The 22,577-nt window shown below is 41.0% G+C and overlaps 1 protein-coding gene across 1 annotated transcript in view; it reads left to right on the forward strand.

Moving 5' to 3' along the window:
* Window positions 1-14,582: 14,582 nt before the first annotated feature.
* The window catches only part of LOC149789833 (uncharacterized), a 36,336-nt gene continuing 28,341 nt past the window's right edge, over window positions 14,583-22,577 (forward strand). The window contains exon 1 of the mRNA XM_089973366.1: window positions 14,583-15,029. Coding sequence (XP_089829492.1) covers window positions 14,689-15,029 — 341 coding nt within the window. The 5' untranslated portion in view covers window positions 14,583-14,688. The remainder of the gene's footprint in view (window positions 15,030-22,577) is intronic.

Consider the following 22,577-nt stretch of genomic DNA (forward strand, 5'->3'; position numbering starts at 1 on the left):
ATCTATCGCCTCGTACCAGAGCTGAAGTCTTGGCACAAATTCATGCCAGTGATTTTGAAGAGGACATGAGTGAACCAGAATCCGAACCCTCTGAACAAAGTTCACCACCCTTAGTTAACCCTGAAAAGTACTATTCCATTCGAGAGACGGAAAAGCGCTCCTCTAGAAAATTTAGAACCACGGCTTACACCTACACAGTGAAGTTTAAAGATTTCAAGTCCGACGTACCGTTGGAGAAAGCAGAAGGGTTTATCACCGAGATGTGGGATTCTTTGCTCACCGCACTCAAGCGACAATGTCAAGCCAAAGAAGACGATCGCTTGACACTATCCATAGATCACGACAGCTTGAAATCCCCTGTTTGGATCGAGTTTAGCAGACCCGCAGAACTAACCTCTTCCAAAGTCATGGACAAGATTCAACACGTACAACAATCTAATGACCAGTTTGACATCACCGATGGTAAAGCCACACTGAAAATGGCCCACGTCTCTCCTCCTCAAGGGACCGGACAACGCAATAAGGTGTTATTGGTGAAAATCCTTCGCAGCACCAAAAGGAGTCTCGTCCAAATTAACAACCCTCAAGACCAGATGTGTTTAGCCCGTGCCATCGTGGTGGGACGAACCTATGCCAACAAGAACGACACGGTAGAATGGAAAAGAACCTGGAAAACTATTGAACGATCCGATCGAGCCAAACAACGAAATGAAGCAGAACTCCTGTTGAAACAAGCCGGCCTGTCCAAAGACACACCCTGTGGCATTCCTGAAATGCAAAAATTGCAAGATGTCCTAGCTCCACGCTACACCTTGAAAGTGCACCCTCAAGACGTGCGTGGGCCCCTGTTGTTTCTAGGGAAAGACTTTAAGGACGGAAAATACATTCATGTCTATTATCACGATGACCATTTCGATACCATTACCACTATCACTGGATTCCTGGGATACAGTTATTACTGTGAGAAATGTGACTATGGCTATAACAATCGAGAGCAACACAAACATTGCGGATGGAAATGCTCAGGATGTTTGGCCTCTCCACCCTGTCTGAGCGAAGGACAAGAAAGAGTACATTGTCCTGCTTGTCTGCGCACGTTTGTCAGCACTGCCTGTTACCAACAACATCTGAAGACGCAAGGTTCACAGCAGAAATGTGCTTGTCAACTGCTGAGACTGTGCCCTACGTGTCGACAAGGCCTACGTACCAATAATGCCAAGGCACACGTATGTTCAGGAAAGAAAAAATGTCACATTTGTCACCACATCGTGGACTTGAAACACGAATGCTACGTGCAAAAATACCAACCCTCACCAGAGAAAGAGGACGGTCACAAGAAGAAAGGCAATTTCATCTTTTTAGATTTCGAATGCATGCAAGAGACTGGCATTCACATTCCTAATTTCTGCGTGGCTCATCGAGCGTGCGAGAAGTGCATTCAAGAACCTATCTTCAGTCATTGCCCTCACTGCAGCAAGATTCCCGGAGGGCGTGAAAAAATCTTTCTAGGACCGAACACGTTAGCCGATTTTGCCCAATGGGTCTTAGATCCCATCGACAAGACGTGGAGCCAAGAGGACATCGAACGTTACGGAGATTGTCATCGTCATGCCACGTTGATGGCTCACAATTTCTCCGGATACGATGGACAGTTTCTTCTCAGATACTATACGGAACAAGGCACCGAACGTCCTAAAGTCACTTTGAACGGAGCCAAAATCATTTTCATGCAAGTGGGACAAGTGCAGTTTAAAGATTCGATGAGCTATTTGGCCATGCCTTTGAGTCGAATGCCTAAAACGTTTGGAATGACAGAAATGGCTAAAGGGTACTTTCCACACTTTTTCAATACTGAAGCCAATCAACACGCCGTTCTACCCCATTTGCCTGAGGCTCACTATTACGACCCCGACAACATGCGTACCGAACAACGAGAAGCTTTCTACGCTTGGTAGCAGACTCACGCCTCCGACCCTTTCGACTTTCAGGAAGAAATGCTAAAGTATTGTCGTTCCGACGTGGAAATTTTACGGCGTTGCTGTGGAAAATTTCGAGAACTGTTCATGGAACACGGAGGGGTCGATCCTTTGAAAGAAGCTTGCACCATTGCCAAAGCGTGTTCCTTAGTGTATCGACAACGATTCATGCCTGAAAACACCGTGGCTGTCATCAGTCCTCAAACGACCCACTATGTCAAACGTCAATACTCGGTCAAAGCCCTACGTTGGTTACATTACTTGTGCGACAAGGAAGACAAATGGATTCAGCATGCCCGCAACGGAGGAGGCGAAAAGACCATCGGAACATATTCGGTCGATGGCTGGGACTTAGAAAACCCCAAGATCGTGTACGAGTTTAACGGTTGCTTATTTCACGGATGTCCCGTCTGTTACCCTGATCGTAGCACTAAAAATCAGTTTTTACAACGAACCATGGAAGACTTGTCAGCGACGCCTAAAGTTAGAACAGCAAGGATACCAAGTGGTGGAAATGTGGGAACACGAGTACGGTCACCGTATGAAAACCGATCCCGAGTTTAAACGTGCCGTGGAAAGTTACAAGCTGATGGACCCCCTAAACCCGAGGGATAGTTTGTACGGAGGAAGGACCAATGCCACCTGTTTGCTGTACCAAGCCGACGAAGAGAAAGGAGAAGAAATCAAATACTTGGACGTGTGTTCGTTGTATCCTTACGTGTGCAAATATTGTCCCTTTCCTGCAGGGCACCCACAATTGTTCACGGAACACATCGACCTGATAAACATTCGACAATACGAAGGCTTGATCAAGTGTAAAGTTTTGCCTCCCACGAACCTATACCATCCCGTCTTACCTCACCATTGTCAAGGCAAACTGATGTTTCCATTGTGTCGTACTTGTGCCGAAACGTGCAACCAAGACCAACCTTGTCAGCACACCCAGGAAGAACGGGCCTTGACGGGAACCTGGGTCAGCGTAGAATTGTTCAAAGCTCTGGACATGGGATACCAACTGTTAGAAGTGTACGAAATTTGCCACTTTCCCAAGACACAACAATACCACAAGGGTGACCCCAGTCAGAAAGGCATTTTCGCTGACTACGTGGATGCCTTTTTGAAACTGAAGCAAGAAGCCAGCGGCTATCCTTCCTGGTGTCACACTTCCGAAGACGAAAAGACATTCAAAGAGAAATACTATGAACAAGAAGGCATCTGTTTAGACCACATCGAGAAAAACGAAGGCAGGCGGTCGTTTGCCAAAGTGATGTTAAATTGCTTGTGGGGTAAAATGGCACAACGACCGTGTTTACCCAAGACGGAATATTTGACCGAACCTTCCCGCTACTTTCAGATGATTCACGACAAAACCAAATACATGAAACACGTGGACGTCGTTCGCGAGGATTTGATCTTGGTCAATTACGAAGAAGATCTGGACTTTGTACAAGACGACCCTTTTGGAAATGTCATCATTGCGGCTTACGTGACAGCTCATGCTCGCTTAAAATTGTACGAAGCTTTAGAACTGTTAGGGGAACGTGTCCTGTACTTTGACACGGACAGTTGCATTTACATCCATCACCCGAGTCAACAGCACCCTGACATCGAAGGAGACCGTTTAGGAGCCTGGACAGACGAACATCCCGACGACAAGATTCTAAGTTTCGTCAGTGGTGGTCCCAAAAATTACGGCTACGAATACCGGGACCCACAAGGAGAATTGCACACGACGTGTAAAGTGAAAGGATTGACTCTGAATTATCGTATCAGTCGTGTGGTGAACTTTGGGGTATTAAAAGAAGCCTTGCAATCGGGAGAGGATGCAAACTTTAAAGTGACCACCTATCAACCGAACAAAATTGTACGTTTACCCACTCACCACATCGTCAGTCGACCCTTGGAAAAAGTCTATCAAATCGTGTACCAGAAGCGAGTGCGACTTCCCAATCATTTCACCTTACCGTATGGACACGTCGGTATTGGTCTGTATATAAAAAGGAACCCTAGGCAAGATCGATAGTTCATTGTGACTACCAAGACCGAGCGAACAAGATGAACACTTTCAGAGAGACACAAAACAAGTTTAGACAGGCACAATTCAAGTGTGGGGCTTCTGAAGTGGAATACGATTGTGAGTCTTGCGACTTTTCAACCTGTGTTAGTGACGGTGCCAGAGGAACCCGTCACCCAGGACGGGACTGTCGTGGACAGGCCTCAAAGACCCTTTCGGGAGGACACTTGTGTGACCTTACCCCCCCTACTATAGAACTGGTTAGAACATTACCCAAAACATGTTGTACAGACACTTGTGTTTATTCCACGTTAATGGTTATCATGTGCCTTTTATCCTTATACTTAAGCCTTTGGCTTTTATGTATTTTTGTCTTTCGTATTCATGTTTGAAACATTCAATAAACGTGTTCTGAAAAAAAGTATATAAACTCTTGTCTTGTTTGTTTTCGTGTCACAAGTGACATTTCTCACACTATGGCTACCTCTGCTGTCTCTGCTCCCTCTTCCTCCACTGTCAAAGTCATCGACGAACACTTAGATCGAGCCAGTTGGGAGGCTTTGTATCTTCGCCATCCCTTTAACATGCTCATTGCTGGACCTAGCGGTTCAGGCAAAACCGAATTTGTCAAACGTTTGATCGAACATAAACATCATTTGATCGATCGACCACCTCAGCGGATCGTGTGGTGTTACAAAGATTGGCAATCGGCGTACAGCCTCTTGCGAGAAAGTCAAGGCGATTCCATCGTGTTTGTGGAAGGCATTCCTAAAGAAGACGACGGCATCGTCTCTGACTCCCGTCAAACCCATTTGGTCATTTTTGACGACATGTTAGGAAAAGACGAGGAAGAAATTAAACTGTGGTTTACGCGCAAAGGGCATCACAGTAATGCCAGTGTCGTTTACATCACCCAAAATTTGTTTCAACAAAGTAAAGCCTATCGCACCATCAGTCTCAATGCGCATTACGTGGTCTTGTTTAAAAGCCCTCGAGATAAATCGCAAGTGCAAGTCTTATCCAAACAGTTAGGAACGCCTTGGCTGACTCAGGCGTACGACGATGCCACTCAAACTCCACACGCCTATTTACTCGTCGATTTGAAACCTACGACCCCCGAGGATTTGCGATTTCGTACCCACTTGTTTCACCACTGGTGCCAAGACGGAGGGCCTGTCCTGTACACGTCTCCGTCCTCGACTTCATTTCACTCCACTTAAAAAATCTATAAAAACCTCAGACCCTTTTTCGTCTGTCTCACTCACAGTGCGAACATGACGTCCCTTCAGTCGCATCTTCCCGTCAAATTGATTCGTGCCTTGTATGGCATCAGTCGAGAAAAAAATCCACAAATACGAGCTCGTGTCTTAGAAGCTAGTCTCAAAGAAGTCTTACGATGGTTCACGGTGACGGCACGTCAAATACTCCAAGGAATCATTCAGATTTCTCATCAAACCAAACGCTTTTTCGATCGAAACAAAGTCGCTTTGGTCCAACTGGCCGATCCCCGCATCGACACTCAAACCAAAAAACAAATCATTTTGAAACCTGGAGGGAGTGGTACTCTAGGAGGGGTCATCATTCGCTCACTCTTAAGATGGGATCCTAATACCCCCAAAGTTATCCCCAAGAAAAAAGTCCAACGAAGCCCCAAGAAGAAAAAGAAAAAGACCAGGTCCCCAAGAAGAACTTCTCCAGTGGCGGGACCCTCCTCTTACCAGACACCACCCCGGGAAAAGAAAAGAAGCCCCCAGAAAAAGAAAAGTCCACAGAAGAAAACTAGTCGCAAGAGAGGCACTTCGGCCAGGACGCAACCTTACACCCGCAAACCACGACCTGCCACGGCGGTGACCGCAGCTCCGGCAGCCTCACGTTCATCCACTTCTCCGTTGATGACACCAAGAACTGAAGAGTACTTGGAGACGTTGATCACACCAAGAACTTCTCCGTTGATGACCCCAAAAAGAACTTCCCCAGTGGCAGGACCCTCCAATTTAGTGGCAGTGGCTGCTGCTCACAAAGTACCTTCTCCCAAAATCAAAGTCCATGAAAGATCGGGTATGTTACAAAGTTTACTGGATTTGTCCAAGCAAGAACTGGCTCGATTTAGTCCGGTGCGTACCCCTCCACGACGTGTCATGCCTGTCCTCAAACTGATACGCCGTAAAGACAATCAGTGGCGACGCGTTCCAGTATAAAAAAGACCTGTGACCAAGTCGGGGTTATCAGTGTTTTTTTGGTGCTCCTGAAGACTCAAAGATGTCACCCTCCAGAAAACCCCAAGGAAAGAAAAGAAAAGGACTACCACCACGTTTAGTCAAACATGGGGATATGTTATCTGTCCTGTCCAAAGCTTCTTCACCTCTACGAAAAAAACTCATTCAATCGGCCTCCAAAGAGGTCATCGATACCGTGTGCGAATGTTGTTTGAACGTTTTGAAAGGCACGATCCCTTTGTCCAAACACCAGAAACAATGCTTAAGCAAACATCGTCACGTTCTTCGCCAAATGGTTCGAAAGAAAATTCCCATTCGTCAAAAGAAGAAGATGTTGGTCCAACGTGGAGGCATTTTGCCTCTCTTGTTAGGCCCCATACTGAAAGGAGTCTTGGGAACCATGTTGGGAGGACTGGTGGGAGCAAGATAAAAAGGCCCTCGGAAGTCCCAAGATCTCAGAATTGACCCCTGACAACCCTATGGAAGGACGAAAACTAGCTTTAGTGCCTTACAAAAGATGGATGGAATACCATCGGTGGCAAGGACAACGCACCCCGCATTTACCTTCCAATCCCAATTTGAGCGAGATGTCCCAGTTACAACACGAATTGCAGTCCTTGATGGATCGCCAAGATTTGTCCGAAACAGAAAAATCGCAAAAGTACGGTCAACTCTTGCAACGACTGCAACTCTTTCACCAGAAAGCTTTAGACGAAACAGCTCTACCCACTCTGAAAGATTTTAAGACCTTGATGAAAAGTCCAGCACCATCACCAGTATCAGTACCAGTACCACCACTACCAGTGACCAAGACAGAAAAAGGAGAAGAAGAAGAAGAAGGGTTTCAAACTCCACCAGAAAAAGTACGCAAGTTAACAACACCACCTACCTCCAGAATTGGTTGGATGAAAAAGATGATTGCCACCCCTTCTTCATCACAAGAGAAAAAGAAAGTGAAGACAGAAGTGAAGACAGAAGTGAAACAAGAACCGATATCCCCCGCTCAGATATCCTCCTCTTCAACACCTATTGCTGGTCGCACACGCAAAGCATTGCAATCCAAGAAAGTACCCCAAGAGAAAAAGAGTAGCATCTTCCAAGAGTGGGTGCCTTATTAACACACCAACCAACACAAAAAATGGAAAAAGTCTTAGCCAGCATTTACTACGATCCCTCGCATCCTGCAGGTTACGCAGGAGTTCAAGAATTGTATCGTGCTGCCAAAACGCGACTGAAAAGTCTCCGTTTACCTCAAGTGCAACGATGGTTACAAGAACAAGCTACCTACACTTTACACAAACCCATTCGACGCAAGTTTTCCAGAAGTCGCACCCGAGTGGAAGGCATCGATCATCAATCTCAAGCCGATTTAGCCGATGTCTCTCATTTGGCCAGCTACAATCGTGGCTACAAATATTTGTTTTGTGTCATCGACGTCTTTTCCAAATTTGCCTGGGTCGTGCCCTTGACTTCCAAATCGAGCAGCGAGTTAGTGCGAGCCCTGCAACGGGTGTTGAAACAAAGCGGTCGTCACCCTCTTCGATGGCAAACGGACAAAGGCACCGAATTTCTGAACCAAGCTTTCCAAAAAGAATTAAAGAAACGTGACATTCATTTTTTTACCACCGAGAATCCCGAAACCAAAGCCAGCATCGTGGAACGTTTTCAACGCACTTTGAAAGAACGCATGTGGAAATATTTTACGCATCACCACACTCTGAAGTACATCGACATCTTACCGCACCTGGTGCAAGCGTACAACCAATCTTACCATCGAAGCATTGGACGTGCCCCGCAAGACGTGACTCCCGACAACGAAGTGTTGGTGTTTGAGCGTCTGTTCGGTACGTCCCCGACGAGGGCTGTCCCCAAGAAAAGTGGAGAGTTGGCCGTAGGAGATTGGGTGCGCATTGGCAAAACCAAACGCACTTTCGACAAAGGTTACTTACCTAACTGGACGACCGAATTGTTTCGCGTTACTGGACGAGTGCATGGCCGTCATCCTGCCGTCTATAAATTGGAAGACATGAACGGAGAAGTGCTCAAAGGAACGTTTTATTTGCCCGAGTTACAACGTGTCACCAAAAAAGAAGACGACGTGTACGACATCGAAAGCATTCTCGAACGCAGAACCCGTAAAGTGGGCAAACGACGTGTCAAAGAAGTCAAAGTACGTTGGAAAGGATATCCACCCAGTTTTGATTCTTGGATCGACGCTTCGCAAGTCATCGACTATAAAAAGAAGTGACCATCATGCCCTTTCACACAGACGCAGCTACGTCGACCACTCCTCCTTCACCTAGTTCTTCTGTGCAAGATTTACAAAAACAACCCTTGTGGGTGTGGTGTGGAGAACGTGTGCCTTAAACGCAAATCGTCTTTTTCTGCCAAATCTTCGTGGTGTATTGTGTCATCGGGGCAGCCATTGCCAATTTGTGTTTGCAACAAGGAGACAAACAATTGTGGACCATTTTATTGAGCAGTTGCATCGGTTACCTGCTTCCCAATCCCTCCCTGAAATTCTCCTCGAACGGGAACCACGGGAACCTTGTGTCCAGTGCCAGTGCCAGTCACCACTCCAACAACAACCACAACCAGAACCCCATTTTGGGCGGAGACACGCCTATGACATCCAGTAACCCCTCGGACAGCCACAGAACTCTGGAATTATGAGTCACGAAAACCAATTTTACTTAACCTTACCCAGTGACAGTTCCATGGAGGTGTTTCCCCACAACACGTTGTGCTATTACACGGCTAAATTACCTCAAGCCATCCAGTTAGATCACGAAGCACATTGGGAAGTGGCTTTAGTAGAAATGATTCACCCTACACAAATCCAAAACATCACCGAAAAGCAAAACACTTTTGAGGTCGAAATCATGAACCAACAATTACAAGAAGCCATGAATGACATCGGGTTTTCAGGGGACACAAGACCATCCAACAATTCACCCTTCAATATCTACACCTTGAAAATTCCGGCAGGGTTTTATTTTAGTGGCCAACATTTGGTGGACACCATTACTTCCAGGTTCGAGTTCGCCTTTGGCAAAGCCCTGAACAGAGTCAAAAAAAAGTGTCACCCTGGAGTACCATAAAGTGGCTCGTCGCTTACTGATGAAATTTCAGGATACCCAAACGTTGTCCATCAGTTTTAATCGTGACTTGTTTGATATTTTAGGTGGAGACACAAAAATGGCTCCAAATTTTAAACCGAAGATCAACAGCAATACGGAATTTTACAAGTTTTTTCGATTCCCTGTAGAACTGAACCAAGGACTGAATTTGATGTTCGTGTACTCCGATGTGGTGGAGTATAACGTGGTGGGACACACCGCTGTACCGTTACTGCGTGTCATTCCTTTGAAAGTGGATAGTACCACGAGCAGTGACCAGGAAGGTGGAAACACCTATCACGTCCACCGGGCATTTGTGCATCCTCATTATTTGCCTGTCAGCAAGTCGTATTTGGACACGGTCAACATTGCTATAAAAGGAGATTTGGGACAAAATATTGCATTCACCAAAGGAAAAGTCACGGTGAAACTCCATTTTCGAAAACGGTTCTCTCACGACTCGTAAGTCATGTATCCAGTGTATCGAGGGGTTGCACGACAGCGAAGACACGGTTTAGGAGATATGTTAAAATCGGCCTTTCGTTCGGTGGCCCCGGTGTTGAAACCGATGGTGACACGCGGATTGCACGCCTTGAAAGATGCGGCACTGACACAAGGCAAAGAATTTCTCCAAAATGTCATCATCGACAAACAAAACCCTAAAGAAGCCTTCATGAGGGCAGGCAAAAATGTCTTGCTGCAAACGGGTAAAGACCTTTCGGGCCGACAAGACACACCCATAAATGCCCTGCACGCTACCGAGTCAAGCATTCAGCAAGGACAAGGCAGAAAGAGACGACGAAGAAAATACCCTTTCACCAGACTTCAAGCTAGAAAGGCCAAGAAAAGAAGAACCGTTCGAGACTTAGACGTTTTCGATTGTTGAGACACTGCAACAAAAAAATGATGCACCGAGAGTCTTGCGCCTGTTCCAAGACGGAACTGGATCTGTTTGCCATGCCCCCCACCATGATGACCATGCAAGAATCCCAATGGGTGGAATTTCATCCCGTCTCCTCATTGACCGATTCCGCTCCCATCGAGTTTGAAATCAAGGGACAGCCCGAAGATTACATCGATCTGAATAGCAGTTACTTGTACCTGAAAGTCAAAGTTCTAGATAAGGATGGAAATGCTATAGACACTGAGCCAGTAGCTCCCGTCAACAATTTCATGCATTCCTTGTTCAGCTCAGTGGACTTGTACTTGAACAACAAACTGGTTAGCAGCAGCATGGATACTTACCCTTACCGTGCCTACCTGGAAAATCTCTTGACGTACGGAATAGACGCCAAGAACACTCATCTTAATGCCTGCGTGCTATGGGAACCTGACGAAGCGGGCGAATTTGATAAAACAGGTCTTGAAGCTGACCCCAAATCAAAAACAACCACCAATGAGGGATTTGTAGAACGAAGAAAGAGAATCATAGGACCCAACCAAAGTTTAGAACTGATGGATCATTTGCATTTGGACATGTGGTTGCAAGAAAAATATTTGCTGAACGGGGTGGATGTCCGCCTGAGACTGAATCGGAACAGTACCGCTTTCCATTTATTGGCTGATGCTGGCGAGTACAAAACCAAAATCCTAGAAGCCAGACTCTACGTACGTCGTGTGGAAGCGTTACCTAAAGTAGGTAACGACATCAGTAGGACGTTGAGCAGAACGACCGCCAAGTATCCGATCCGACGCGTAGAAGTGAAAACTTTCACCATTCCTAGGGGACAGCGATCCATGATCGAAGATCATCTGTTCCAAGGACAGTTACCCAAACGTTTGATCCTTGGTATGGTCTCGAATGAAGCCTTCAACGGAGTTATCACTAAAAATCCTTTCAACTTTCATCACTTCAACGTGTCCAAGATTGAAGTCAGTCGCGATGGCAAGACCTTGTGTACCCGACCTTTCGAACCTGACTTTGAGAAGAAGAATTACTTGAGATCGTACTTGTCCTTGTACGAAGCCACGGGACAGTTAGGAACCAACACCAGTCACGGCATTACGTATGACGATTATGACGGAGGCTATGCTTTGTGGGCTTTTGATTTAACTCCTGACCAAGGCAGCGACGAGGGACATTTCCACCCTATAAAATCCGGCCAGATTCGTGTGGAAATTCAGTTCAGAAACAGAATCGGTGATGATGATGTAACGTTGAACGTCATCCTGTATGCAGAATTCGATAATACCATAGAAATCAACAGTTTGAGAGAAGTCATTCTAGATTACTAGAAGCAATGGAAGACTGTTATCCCTCTTTACCTAGTGGAGAAGCTTTAGACATGAAATGTGAGGAGACCGTGGAAGGAGAATCCCAACACAAAGACGAAAAGGACATCGTGATCAAGTCGAGATGTCCAGAACAAGAACAGCAATTGGTCTCCTACTGTGCTACATACCTGGCAGACACAATTACGATATGGATGAAGCATGATTACTATGAATGTCAAAACATCAGTCAAGAAGAAAAAATTCAAAGAATATCTGGACGAAGCTTGGAGTCTGTTTAAAAAAGACGTGTTACGTTGGTGGTATAAAGACTTGCGTGAACATTTCTGTCCTCCATTAACGACTCGAGACATCCATTACATCAAAGCCCTCTTTGACAAATTCAAAGAGAAAGTTGAGATCGAAATTGATCACTTATTATCAGCAAAAGAACATTTAGTGACTTATTTTGATCGTGGTTTTTCTAGAAACGATGAGAAAGTAAATCGTTGATTTTTTGACTAGTATGCTTATTTTGTTGTCTTAAGCTAGGAAACGTAGTGTCCATCCATGACTCAATGACTTGCAACAGTGGAAATCACAATTTCATTCACAACTTTGCCAACCCTGTTTAAAGTAGAGTGTAAATTGAAAAAAATGTTTGATGTTATATTGTTGGATTATTGTTAAAAAATGTTAGAGTTGTTGGTTAGTGTTAAGTGATTTTTGAATAAAAAATGATGTGTTTTGAAAAAAATGCCTTTGTGATTTGTTTGGCTATAAGAATGTTTGATTCATGCTCTTTGACTTCTTACTATCCCTCTCATGACACTCATTGAACATTGTGGCTCGAAAACCGTGGAGGGATGTTTTCCTTCACGTCCGCGCTTTGACTTTAAGAACCGGGTTGTTTCCAGTCTAACCATCCATTGTCGACTCATCCTCCTACGAAGATGTGCTCCAAACTAGCTAAGCTAAACGAAGCCTACGTGAATTTGCACAGGGTCAGACACAGTCTGATACCGAAGCCAGAAGAGATAGAGAATGTGAGAATGCTAAAAGTCACTGAAGACTTGATAGAAGAACTCTTCAGAGAAGAAGTGAACAGGGAGAAAGAAGAATGGACAGAGAAGTACAGACTTCAGAGACAGCAGCAACAACAACAACAGCAGCAGCAACAGCAGCAGGAACCTGAACCTGAGAGAGGCTTTGTCGATTGTCGTATCGACACCAAATAGTTCTTCTTCTCTTTCCGAAGAAGCAGACCTATCGCCAGAAAGTCTATCCTCAGAGGACATCGCATTCTTAGAAACTAAAAGATTGCCATAGCAAACAAAAAAAAAAAAACAACAACAAGCAGCCCTTTTCAGGGCTACCCCAATACTCTAGAAAAGAAATAACCATCAATTTGCCAATGTGTGTAGGTAGAGTAGTGTGAATATAAACACTAACTCTTTTTTATAGTGTGAGGGTATGTGTTTGTGTGTTTGTGTTTGTAACATCTCACGTACGTTGGTGTGGATAGTAGATTAAGATCATGTTTTTTTTGGCTGTTTGAGGTGTGGGGAGAGTAGATTTGGGGGGTTTGATTGAATTGCTTTGCGTATGTGAATAGTATATTGGAGTGATTAATGAAAAAAATTTTTAGAATAGGAATGGGTAGTATAAAAAAGTGAGTGAGTGTTTCTTTTAGGTCCGCGCGTTGTTTTTTGGTCATGATCTAGGTAAGATCAATTTTATGTTTTTTAGGGGGATGTTTTCCTTCACGTCCGCAGTTTTAGTATAAATTGAAACTCATTCGGCAGTCCAGCTACCCTTGTTGATTGATCAACACCAGAATGAACACGAGACTGGCGAAACTGTTGGAACTTCATGTTCATCTGGAATATGCCAGGCGCCTGTTGAACGAACTGGCCGCGGAGGCCATTGTGGAAGAAGGAAGGATGAGAGAGGAGGAGGAAAGAAGAAATAAAGAAGAGGAGGAGAGAAGATACAAAGAAGAGGAGGAAAGAAGATACAAAGAAGAGGAGAGAAGATACAAAGAAGAGGAGGAGGAAAAGGAGAAAAGAAGAAGAAATTTCAGAATCCCAGAAACCGAAAATTGGGATTCTGAAGCCACATATCCTGCCTCTGCTCTCTCCCCCAAAAAAGTAAAAAGCAACTGGGGAACAAGATGTGTATGTGGCGCCAGGCCTGGAAGGTGCCACCATTAACCAGGTGTCCATGAAGTTCCAAAAAAACAGCCCTTTTCAGGGCTACCCAATACTCTAGAAAAGAAATAACCATCAATTTGCCAATGTGTGTGTGTGTGTGTGTGTGTGTGTGTGTGTGTGTGTGTGTGTGTGTGTAGGTAGAGTAGTGTGAATATAAACACTAACTCTTTTTTCATAGTGCGAGTGTATGTGTTTGTGTGTTTGTGTTTGTAACTGCTCACGTAAGTTTGTGTGAATGGTAGATTATGGGTTTCTTTATTGTTTCTTAGCGTATGTGAAGAGTATAGTTTGGGTTTTGTAACCGCTCACTTACGATTGTGTGGATAGTAGATTATGGATTTTGTTTATTGTTTCTTAGCGTATGTGGAGAGTATAGTTTGGGTTTTGTAACCGCTCACGTACGATTGTGTGGATAGTAGATTATGGATTTTGTTTATTGTTTCTTAGCGAATGTGGAGAGTATAGTTTGGGTTTTGTAAGCGCTCACGTACGATTGTGTGGATAGTAGATTATGGATTTTGTTTATTGTTTCTTAGCGTATGTGGAGAGTATAGTTTGGGTTTTGTAACCGCTCACGTACGATTGTGTGGATAGTAGATTATGGATTTTGTTTATTGTTTCTTAGCGTATGTGGAGAGTATAGTTTGGGTTTTGTAACCGCTCACGTACGATTGTGTGGATAGTAGATTATGGATTTTGTTTTAATGATTTGCGTGTGTAAATATTAGATTTGGGGTTTGTTTATTGTTGCTTCACTTATGTGGATAGTATATTATATGAAATGAGAAAAGTAGGGGATGTTTTCTTTCACGTCCGCACGATGTTAGGTCATGATCTAGGTAATATCAATTTTATGTTTTGGGGGATGTTTTCCTTCACGTCCACGCTTTTCGTATAAGAACCCACAGTATTCGTCGTTCAAACCATTCTACAGAGAAGATGGCTTCGAACCACCTCGATAAATTTCAAACATTGCAAGACGTCCTTGACAATTTGGGCATGATAGAACAAATGCTAGTACGACTCAATGAAGACCACTATTCTTATAGTCCGCATAGAGTAAAAATGGAGATTAACAACTTAAGAAAAGCAAAGGACATGATAAGTGGTGTGATGAAGGAAATAAAGGAGGAGAAGGAGGATGAAGAGGAAAGGATAAGAATAAGAAAATGGAATGAAAAAATTGAAAAAGAAGAAGAAAATGAGAAGAGGAAGAAAGAAGAGGAGGAGGAAGAGAAGAAAGAAGAGGAGGAGAAAAAAAGAGAAGAAAAAGAGTGTAGGTGAGAAAATAAGAAGTTGGTGGAGAAAAAGAAGAAATTAGAAGCAGAAGAAGAAGAAGAAGAAACCAAAGGCCCTTTTCAGGGCCAGCCATATTTCTCGAAAAGAGAATGACTTTTCAATTGCCTACCCCTTTATAAAAATTTAAAAAAAAATAAAAAAAATCCCATGTTCAATTCCCCTTGTCCCTAAAGTATTTTTTTTTTCTAACATGTTCAATTCCCCTTTGTCCCTAGACAAACCCACACTTTATTCCCATCTTCAATTCCCCTTGTCCCTAGACAGACCCAAACTCTATTCCCCATGTTCAATTGCCTTTGTCCCTAGAATCGATATTTTTTTTTCCATTGTTCGAATGCCTTTGACGCTAATCTCAATATTTCCTTTTTTTTCCTTTCTCCAATGTTAAATTCCATTGACGCTAATCTTACCCAGGGTTTTTTGCCCATGTTAAATTTCCATTGACGCTAATCTCGCCCAGGGGGTGTTTTTAAAGCTAATTTCCATCGACGCTAATCTCACCCCTTTCACTACTTTCCTGTATAAGTAATCATTGGGTAGATAATGAAGTTTCCCATGCCATATGAAGCGTATTCTATTTGCCTTCAATTGGACATTGACAGCTCTTCGGAATTGTCACGTGTCGTTTGAATCTCCGACTATGTGTTATTGCTCTCTACAGGTATGACATACCGATAGTAGGACTAGAATGATTATTATCCTATTTTCTTCATAATTTGTCTTCTCTATATCAAATCTAGTTTAATTTTTTATTAACCTTTAGAATACCGTTGTTTTTACATCGGTATTGGTGGTAGGGTTTAATCCAATTTTAAATGAAACAGTTGCCATTTTGCTCGATAGTTGAAGAATGCAGGCACCATTACTCAGAAAATCCAATATGCATTGTCGAAAACTGGTCGAAATGTTTTCATATTTGTCGTAACCTTGCATGCCTAAACCTAATACTTACGTTAGCTTAACTAACTTTAAGTTTATATAATATCTGATACTGTCGAAACAGCTAAGTAATATCTATCTATCTATCTATCTATCTATCTATCAAGTACGCTGAATAACTGATACACCACGAAATGTATAAGTTTTTCATTGAAAGGAAACGAGTCTTGCCGAGTTTCCTTTTAATGAAACATTTATACAACGAGTAGTATATCAAACATACAGCGTACATACTATACATATATTTTATTTATATCACTTATAAATACACATACGTTTCCAGCGCCGTTAAGTTTGACTACAAGCAATTGTGTATTGACGGAATGAATGAGCTCTCACAGCCATGTCGAGTGTATCCGCTGACAAATATAGTTCTTAACCTTTTGCAAATAATCGCAATCTCCTTTACAAGTTGGTAAGTTGCTTCTTTAAGTTTTTGAACTTCTATTTTCACCTATATTGATTAGATAAATATAAGACACACGTATGATGGCTTTCACATAGTGGCTAGCATATTTACAAGAGTTGGAAGTAAAAACTAAGCGAAATGAGGAACCCGCAGGAGGTAATTTAAACATTTAAATGTATTTACCTTTCAACTAAGTTCTTATTATGATTTAATTAACATTGATACGATACCAACCAAACAATTGTTTCTATCCTAATTTCTAACTTTCCCCATTTCCATTGCTCAACGTGACTACTTTTTCTCATCATTCATAGATCAAGAGACATCGTCGAATGACACAGGCGAAAATCCGCCACGCTTGTCTTTTTTAATGGTTTTCGCTGACTCTATGAAGGTACAGAGAGAGAGAGAGAGAGAGAGAGAGAGAGAGATTGGTGAGGTTGGAGAGAATGTAAAGTTATACAAACGTTTAATGGCTTGTGTGTGAAAAATTGCAGTAACTAAAATATGTTTGACATGCAATGATAAGAGATTGCTTGACATGCAATGTTAAGATCAGAATTACAAGTAATTGAAATCTGCTTGACATGCAATGTTTCGAGTAAGATTAGCGGTAACCGAGATCTGCTTGATATGCGATGTTAAGAGTAGGATTAGCGGTAATTGAAATCTGTTTGACATGCAGTGTTGATATTAGGATTAGCGGTTATTGAGATCTGTTTGACATACAATGTTTTTGGTAGGATTAGCGGTCACCGAGATCTGCTTGACATGCAATATTAAGATTAGGTATAGCGGTAACGGATATCTGCTGGACATGCAATGTTTCGATTAGGATTAGCGGTAACTGAGATCTGCTTGACATGCAATGTTAAGATTAGGATTAGCGGTTACTGAGATCTGCTGGACATGCAATGCTACGATTAGGATTAGCGGTAACTGAGATCTGCTTGACATGCAATATTAAGAGTAGGATTAGCGGTAACCGAAATCTGCTTGTTATGCGATGTTAAGAGTAGGATTAACATGGTTAGCCGTAACTGATATCTGCTTGATATGCAATGTTAAGAGTAGGATTAGCGGTTACTGAGATCTGCTTGACGTGCAATATTAAGATTGGGATTAGCGGAAAACTGAGCTGCAGGTCAAAGGTGAGATGTTATACCCTTTCCTATTTTAAAAAATTATTTGTAGAACATTTGCTTACTCATTATTTTTATAATACAACGAACATGTTTGTCTTTGGAATAATTAAAAAAATATCTGGCATAAAATTAACTTTTATTTTACAATCTACAGTCTATCTTTGCTGTCTTCACAACAGTTCCGTGTAATGTTTTCTCACATATTTTCGTTTCCTCCACCGATATACCAACTTACATCATTCATGCGGTGAAAATATTCCTCCATATCTACTGATGTTGGCTTAATCTTGAGGTTATTCGCTATGATTGAAGATTTGATAGATTTATTAAAATTATGAAGTGCAAATTTTATCCAGAAAACATGGATAGACGATTATGTGGTTGTTACTATATTATACCTTATTTGAAAACAATGCATGTGAACAAAGTTTAGATGTAATTTTTATTTTCGTATTTATTATGTAGTTGGAACTAATTTCTTATCTTGAATTTTATGTGTTCATTCCTTGACCGTGATATCATGTATTAACTATTACAATATTTATTTGTGGATTATTGGAGCCTTAACACGATTTTCACGTGTACCATTTTATTGCTTTGACTCTGATGTCTTCTTATGTACTTTTATCCCTCTAGTATTTCTTGTATTAGGCATGTTTTAATTTGTTAATTTTTATTGTACAATATTTTTCCACATCTGTCACATTATATAAACTATTTATATTTCCAAACTTTAAACGTTTCATACTGCTTGAAAATGCAATTGTTAAATTGTTTTTCCCCTGTCATATTTTAATGGCATAATGTATTGAACTGGATGCCAGTTATTACACGATCCACTAAACCCTTTTCTTTTTGTAAATGCATACATTTTGTCGTTCACTGTTTATTTATTGAAGATCTTTGCACCTTTTAATGTGTCATTTCGTTTGTCGTATAAAATAACTCTGGATGGTAAAGTATACATTTTATATCATTTTCTCTCATGTCTTCCATTTGGTATATGAACGGATCACCTCAAATTAATTTCCTGGTTTTTAATATTTCCTTGTCAATGTTAGGAAGGTAGCCATTAGCAATGATTTTGTTGTATTCTGAAATTCCTTTTCATTGATTTTTAATGTACACAGTTGAAATGTATCTACAATCAGATAACTGCATATAATAATCCATACGTTTGATCTGACTCCTTTTAGTTTGTTTAAATTGGAGTCATGAAAACTATTACGTGATTAATGCTTTGCATCTTCAGCTAGCATGGTAAAACCCAAAGCTATTTTTTGTGCTCATTTGGAGTAAACTAGTAAAATGCTTGCACATTCTAGTTTGTAGGGCTCTGTTAAACCTTGCAACAACAGAGAGAGAGAGAGAGAGAGAGAGAGAGAGAGAGAGAGAGAGAGAGAGAGAAAGAGAGAGAGAGAGAGATATTTGGATTTTTAACGTAACTTTTAAATTTGTTTAGTCATATCGCTACGATGTCTGCAGTGTGGCAGTTTATAGTGACTTCTAGCACTGGGGTATCATGCCGCAGACATTTAGCATGCTGTCCCATCCAGTCACATTATCCTGACACCAATGCGACCAGTCATAACAATACTATCTTAATTCTGAGCGCCATGCGAGGCAGATGTTAGCACCATTTTTGTAAGTCTTTGGTATGACTCGGCCGGGGATGGAACCCACGACCTCCCGCATCCGAGGCGGACGCTGTTACCACTAGGCCACCGGAACGGTCCCAACAACATATTCTCTTTGTATCTAATTAAGCTGAATATGTATCGAATGGTTTCCTTTTCCAACAAATGTGTAACCTTCCTGTTAATATCTATTGTTTTACCTCGTCAGTCTTTGTGTCTTGAAGACTTCTTTAAGGGTATTGTGTATATCGTTTCACTTCTTTCGTTTTACTTTATTAGCCTAAATGTGTTGTATGAAGACGTAAATCATTTTCTAATTGTACTTTTATCTGTCGTATTTTCTGCATGTTTGCATGTAAGCAGTCCCTTCCTACAACTGTCATCCGCATATCTAGCACAACTCTTTCATATGGAAGAAGTGTAATGTGAAGGTAGATTGTTTACTTAACATTCTTTCAATTTATATTATTTTCTTTTGTTCTTTTTATTCCATTTTATTTATTCTCACGACTGATATTTTGACTTTTAACTTTCAGTTACAAGGCTTTCAGGATCGTTGTGAAAATGTCTTAAATAAATGCATTTGTTCTGCATTTCATCTTCCTCCGTTCTACCCATTTCCAACATTGGTAATTTAATATGGTTTAAAATATACAGAAACAACTTGACTGGTGATAATTTGTCAACAGAGCAACTTTCTACTATATCTACTTTTATTTTTAGTAATTTGCAAACAGCTCCTGTGGCCTAAGTGGTTAGAGCGTCAGCCTTGTATGAGGGAGGTTGCGCCGAGTCATACCAAAGATTTACCAAAACGATACTAGCAGCTGTTTCGCTTGGCGCTCAGCCGTAAGAGGTTAGTGTTATGACTGGTCGTCTTGGTGTCAGGATAATATGAATGGGTGGGGCATGTGTGGTTTTAAATCTGACTTTGTTCCCTATGATTCTAAATCTACTTTTTTGATGAATCAAGGTTGACTGATCCTATGAAGATTACCAGATTTTAAAGAATCGAACCAATCCATTTGCTTCATAAAATATATCATATAGTCCTTCTTTATTACTTATTTTAACCATCCTGCTATCAGTCGTGATGCTGCTTGTCGCAATGTTACCATCGTAAAAAAATTAGTTTCGTTTGAAATCAGCAAAACAACAGTTTTATTCTCTTATTTGTTATTTAGCAAGACAACTGTAAATAAAAACAAATTATCACTTGATACTGAAGTTCTCGCTCTCAAGTTAAACTAATTAAATGCCTCTGTCAAATTTCCCAACACTGTTGAATTTAAAACAATGTAACTCTGTGTCATTATTTATGTCGTGTGAAGAATTTAACTTAATGTTGTCGTTTGCCGTCATCGAAATCTGTTCAGTGCAAAATATAATATAGGGACACCTGTTTTTTAAAATTATAAGTATCAATGCGTCTGACAACACTAATACATCACGAAAGGCAAAACTCCCAAATTACATATATTTTGGGTACTTTTAAAAGCGACGTAACACAACTTTAAAATACTACTCCTCCTCCTCCTTCTCCTCCTCCTCCTCCTACTAATACTAATAATAATAATCAATGATTTGATTGAGTGATGAGAAAGATAATTTTATACAATGTTTAAGGAATTTGCAGCTTTAAAAATCTATAAAACTGTGTTTTATATAGTTGAAACAATAAAAGAAAAGACAATAAATAGTTAATTGACTTATTGGGAATAGTAGTTTGTTCATTTTCGAATGTATTCAAAAAATTTAAATGTGCGTTATACACATTTGACATAGTAAAATAATTTTCCCAGAAACTGTCTTTCATTTTATATTTTGATATCATTTGAACTAATAGCTGCGTATGAAATTTGAGTCAGATTACAGTCTACTGTATTTCCTTCAAGTCCATGGACACCATTGATCAATACAATGCAAGTGCCTTTGTATGAAATAAATAATATTACTCATATTGCATATGGACTTGAACAATGACACCATTGTCTATTTATAACGGTGGATTCTAATTCGCACAAATGCTGCTGTATAGTTAGTTGTAAAATACATTATATATTTATAGGTTACAGCAAATTTGAACGAGTTTTTTGGATGGAAGTACTGCACGAGTTCATATTTTCCCATACAAATGCAGTAACCTTTTTATTATATGCTCATTTTCTTATTCAACCTAAGGCTTAATTATACAAACAAACATGCACTATAAGAAACAAAGTAACGGAATGTATGCCGTATTCCAAACTAAATACACAAGCGCAGATTTATCATTACATAACAATGATATTATTAATGTGCACATAACTCCGCCCATATAAATTTGAATTTAGTCGCGCACTAGAAAGAAAATGGCGTTTTGGTATAATTAAAATTGAAATTTGGAGTCCTATTTGGAATAAATGCGCATTGCAATAACTTCTCCATTTGATCTAGAATGAGTAGATTTTGGTATTTTTGTCGATTCTACGAAATGTTGTGATTATGGACTGGATTTATCTGTGCCAATTCTACATGAATTACATCTGATATCAGCAGCGTGTTCACATCTGCAAGTGTGTTTCTATTCTGTCATTGAATGCTTGAAATCATAATGTGGGAAAAATATGAAGTCTTTCAGTTTCACTTGGAATATAGTCGAAATTACAGTACAATGTCGAAATGTGTAATCAAGCTTGAGAACCCATGACATGGTTCGTGTAATTCAGATTTGCACAACTAAGAAGGTACATTTTGAGGAAATTTAGGATGTAAAACTGTATGTATATTTTTTTTCCCATTCTTATTACCAGCTAAAGAAGACAGTATATGCCTTGTCACTGGAATGTTGTTTGTAAGGACCCTGTCTGGCGTCTATAGCTTGCATAAATCAGTAACATAGTATCAAAAAGTTAACGCGGAATGTGGCAAAGCAGCTGGTATGTAGCAGTCCACGAAACATCTGCTTTAGTTCATTTAAAACAAATTTAATCAACCAAAACATAAAGCGCCTATTATATAAGTGTACATGATTTGTTTACAAAGTAGTTCCAAATATACTTTTGGACAAACGTGAGTGCAATATGAAGTGCGCGTGAGAGCAATATCGTAAAATACTGAACGATTCTGACAATGTACAGTTAACGGAGAACAAAATGAGCATATAATAGTTATTCATTTTGGATATTAGTATAGTGTAAAGTATCTGAAAAAGGAATGTGTAACCAGCAAAGTTACCAAAGCAAAAAGCTAAGCAACACTGCCCTACTTTTGGTACGGATGAGCTACTTTTCTCAAGATGCATCCTCGTACCAATTCTGATGAAAGAAAGCGAAACAGGGTATACTAAATGGATGCTGAAACTAACAAACATCTGAAAATACAACAACTCTTACTCATGAGCAAATATAGGCCAATGAC

This window comes from Sinohyriopsis cumingii, chromosome 10, assembly GCF_028554795.1.
Source record: "Sinohyriopsis cumingii isolate HCF-2022 chromosome 10, ASM2855479v2, whole genome shotgun sequence".
Classification (NCBI taxonomy): domain Eukaryota; kingdom Metazoa; phylum Mollusca; class Bivalvia; order Unionida; family Unionidae; genus Sinohyriopsis; species Sinohyriopsis cumingii.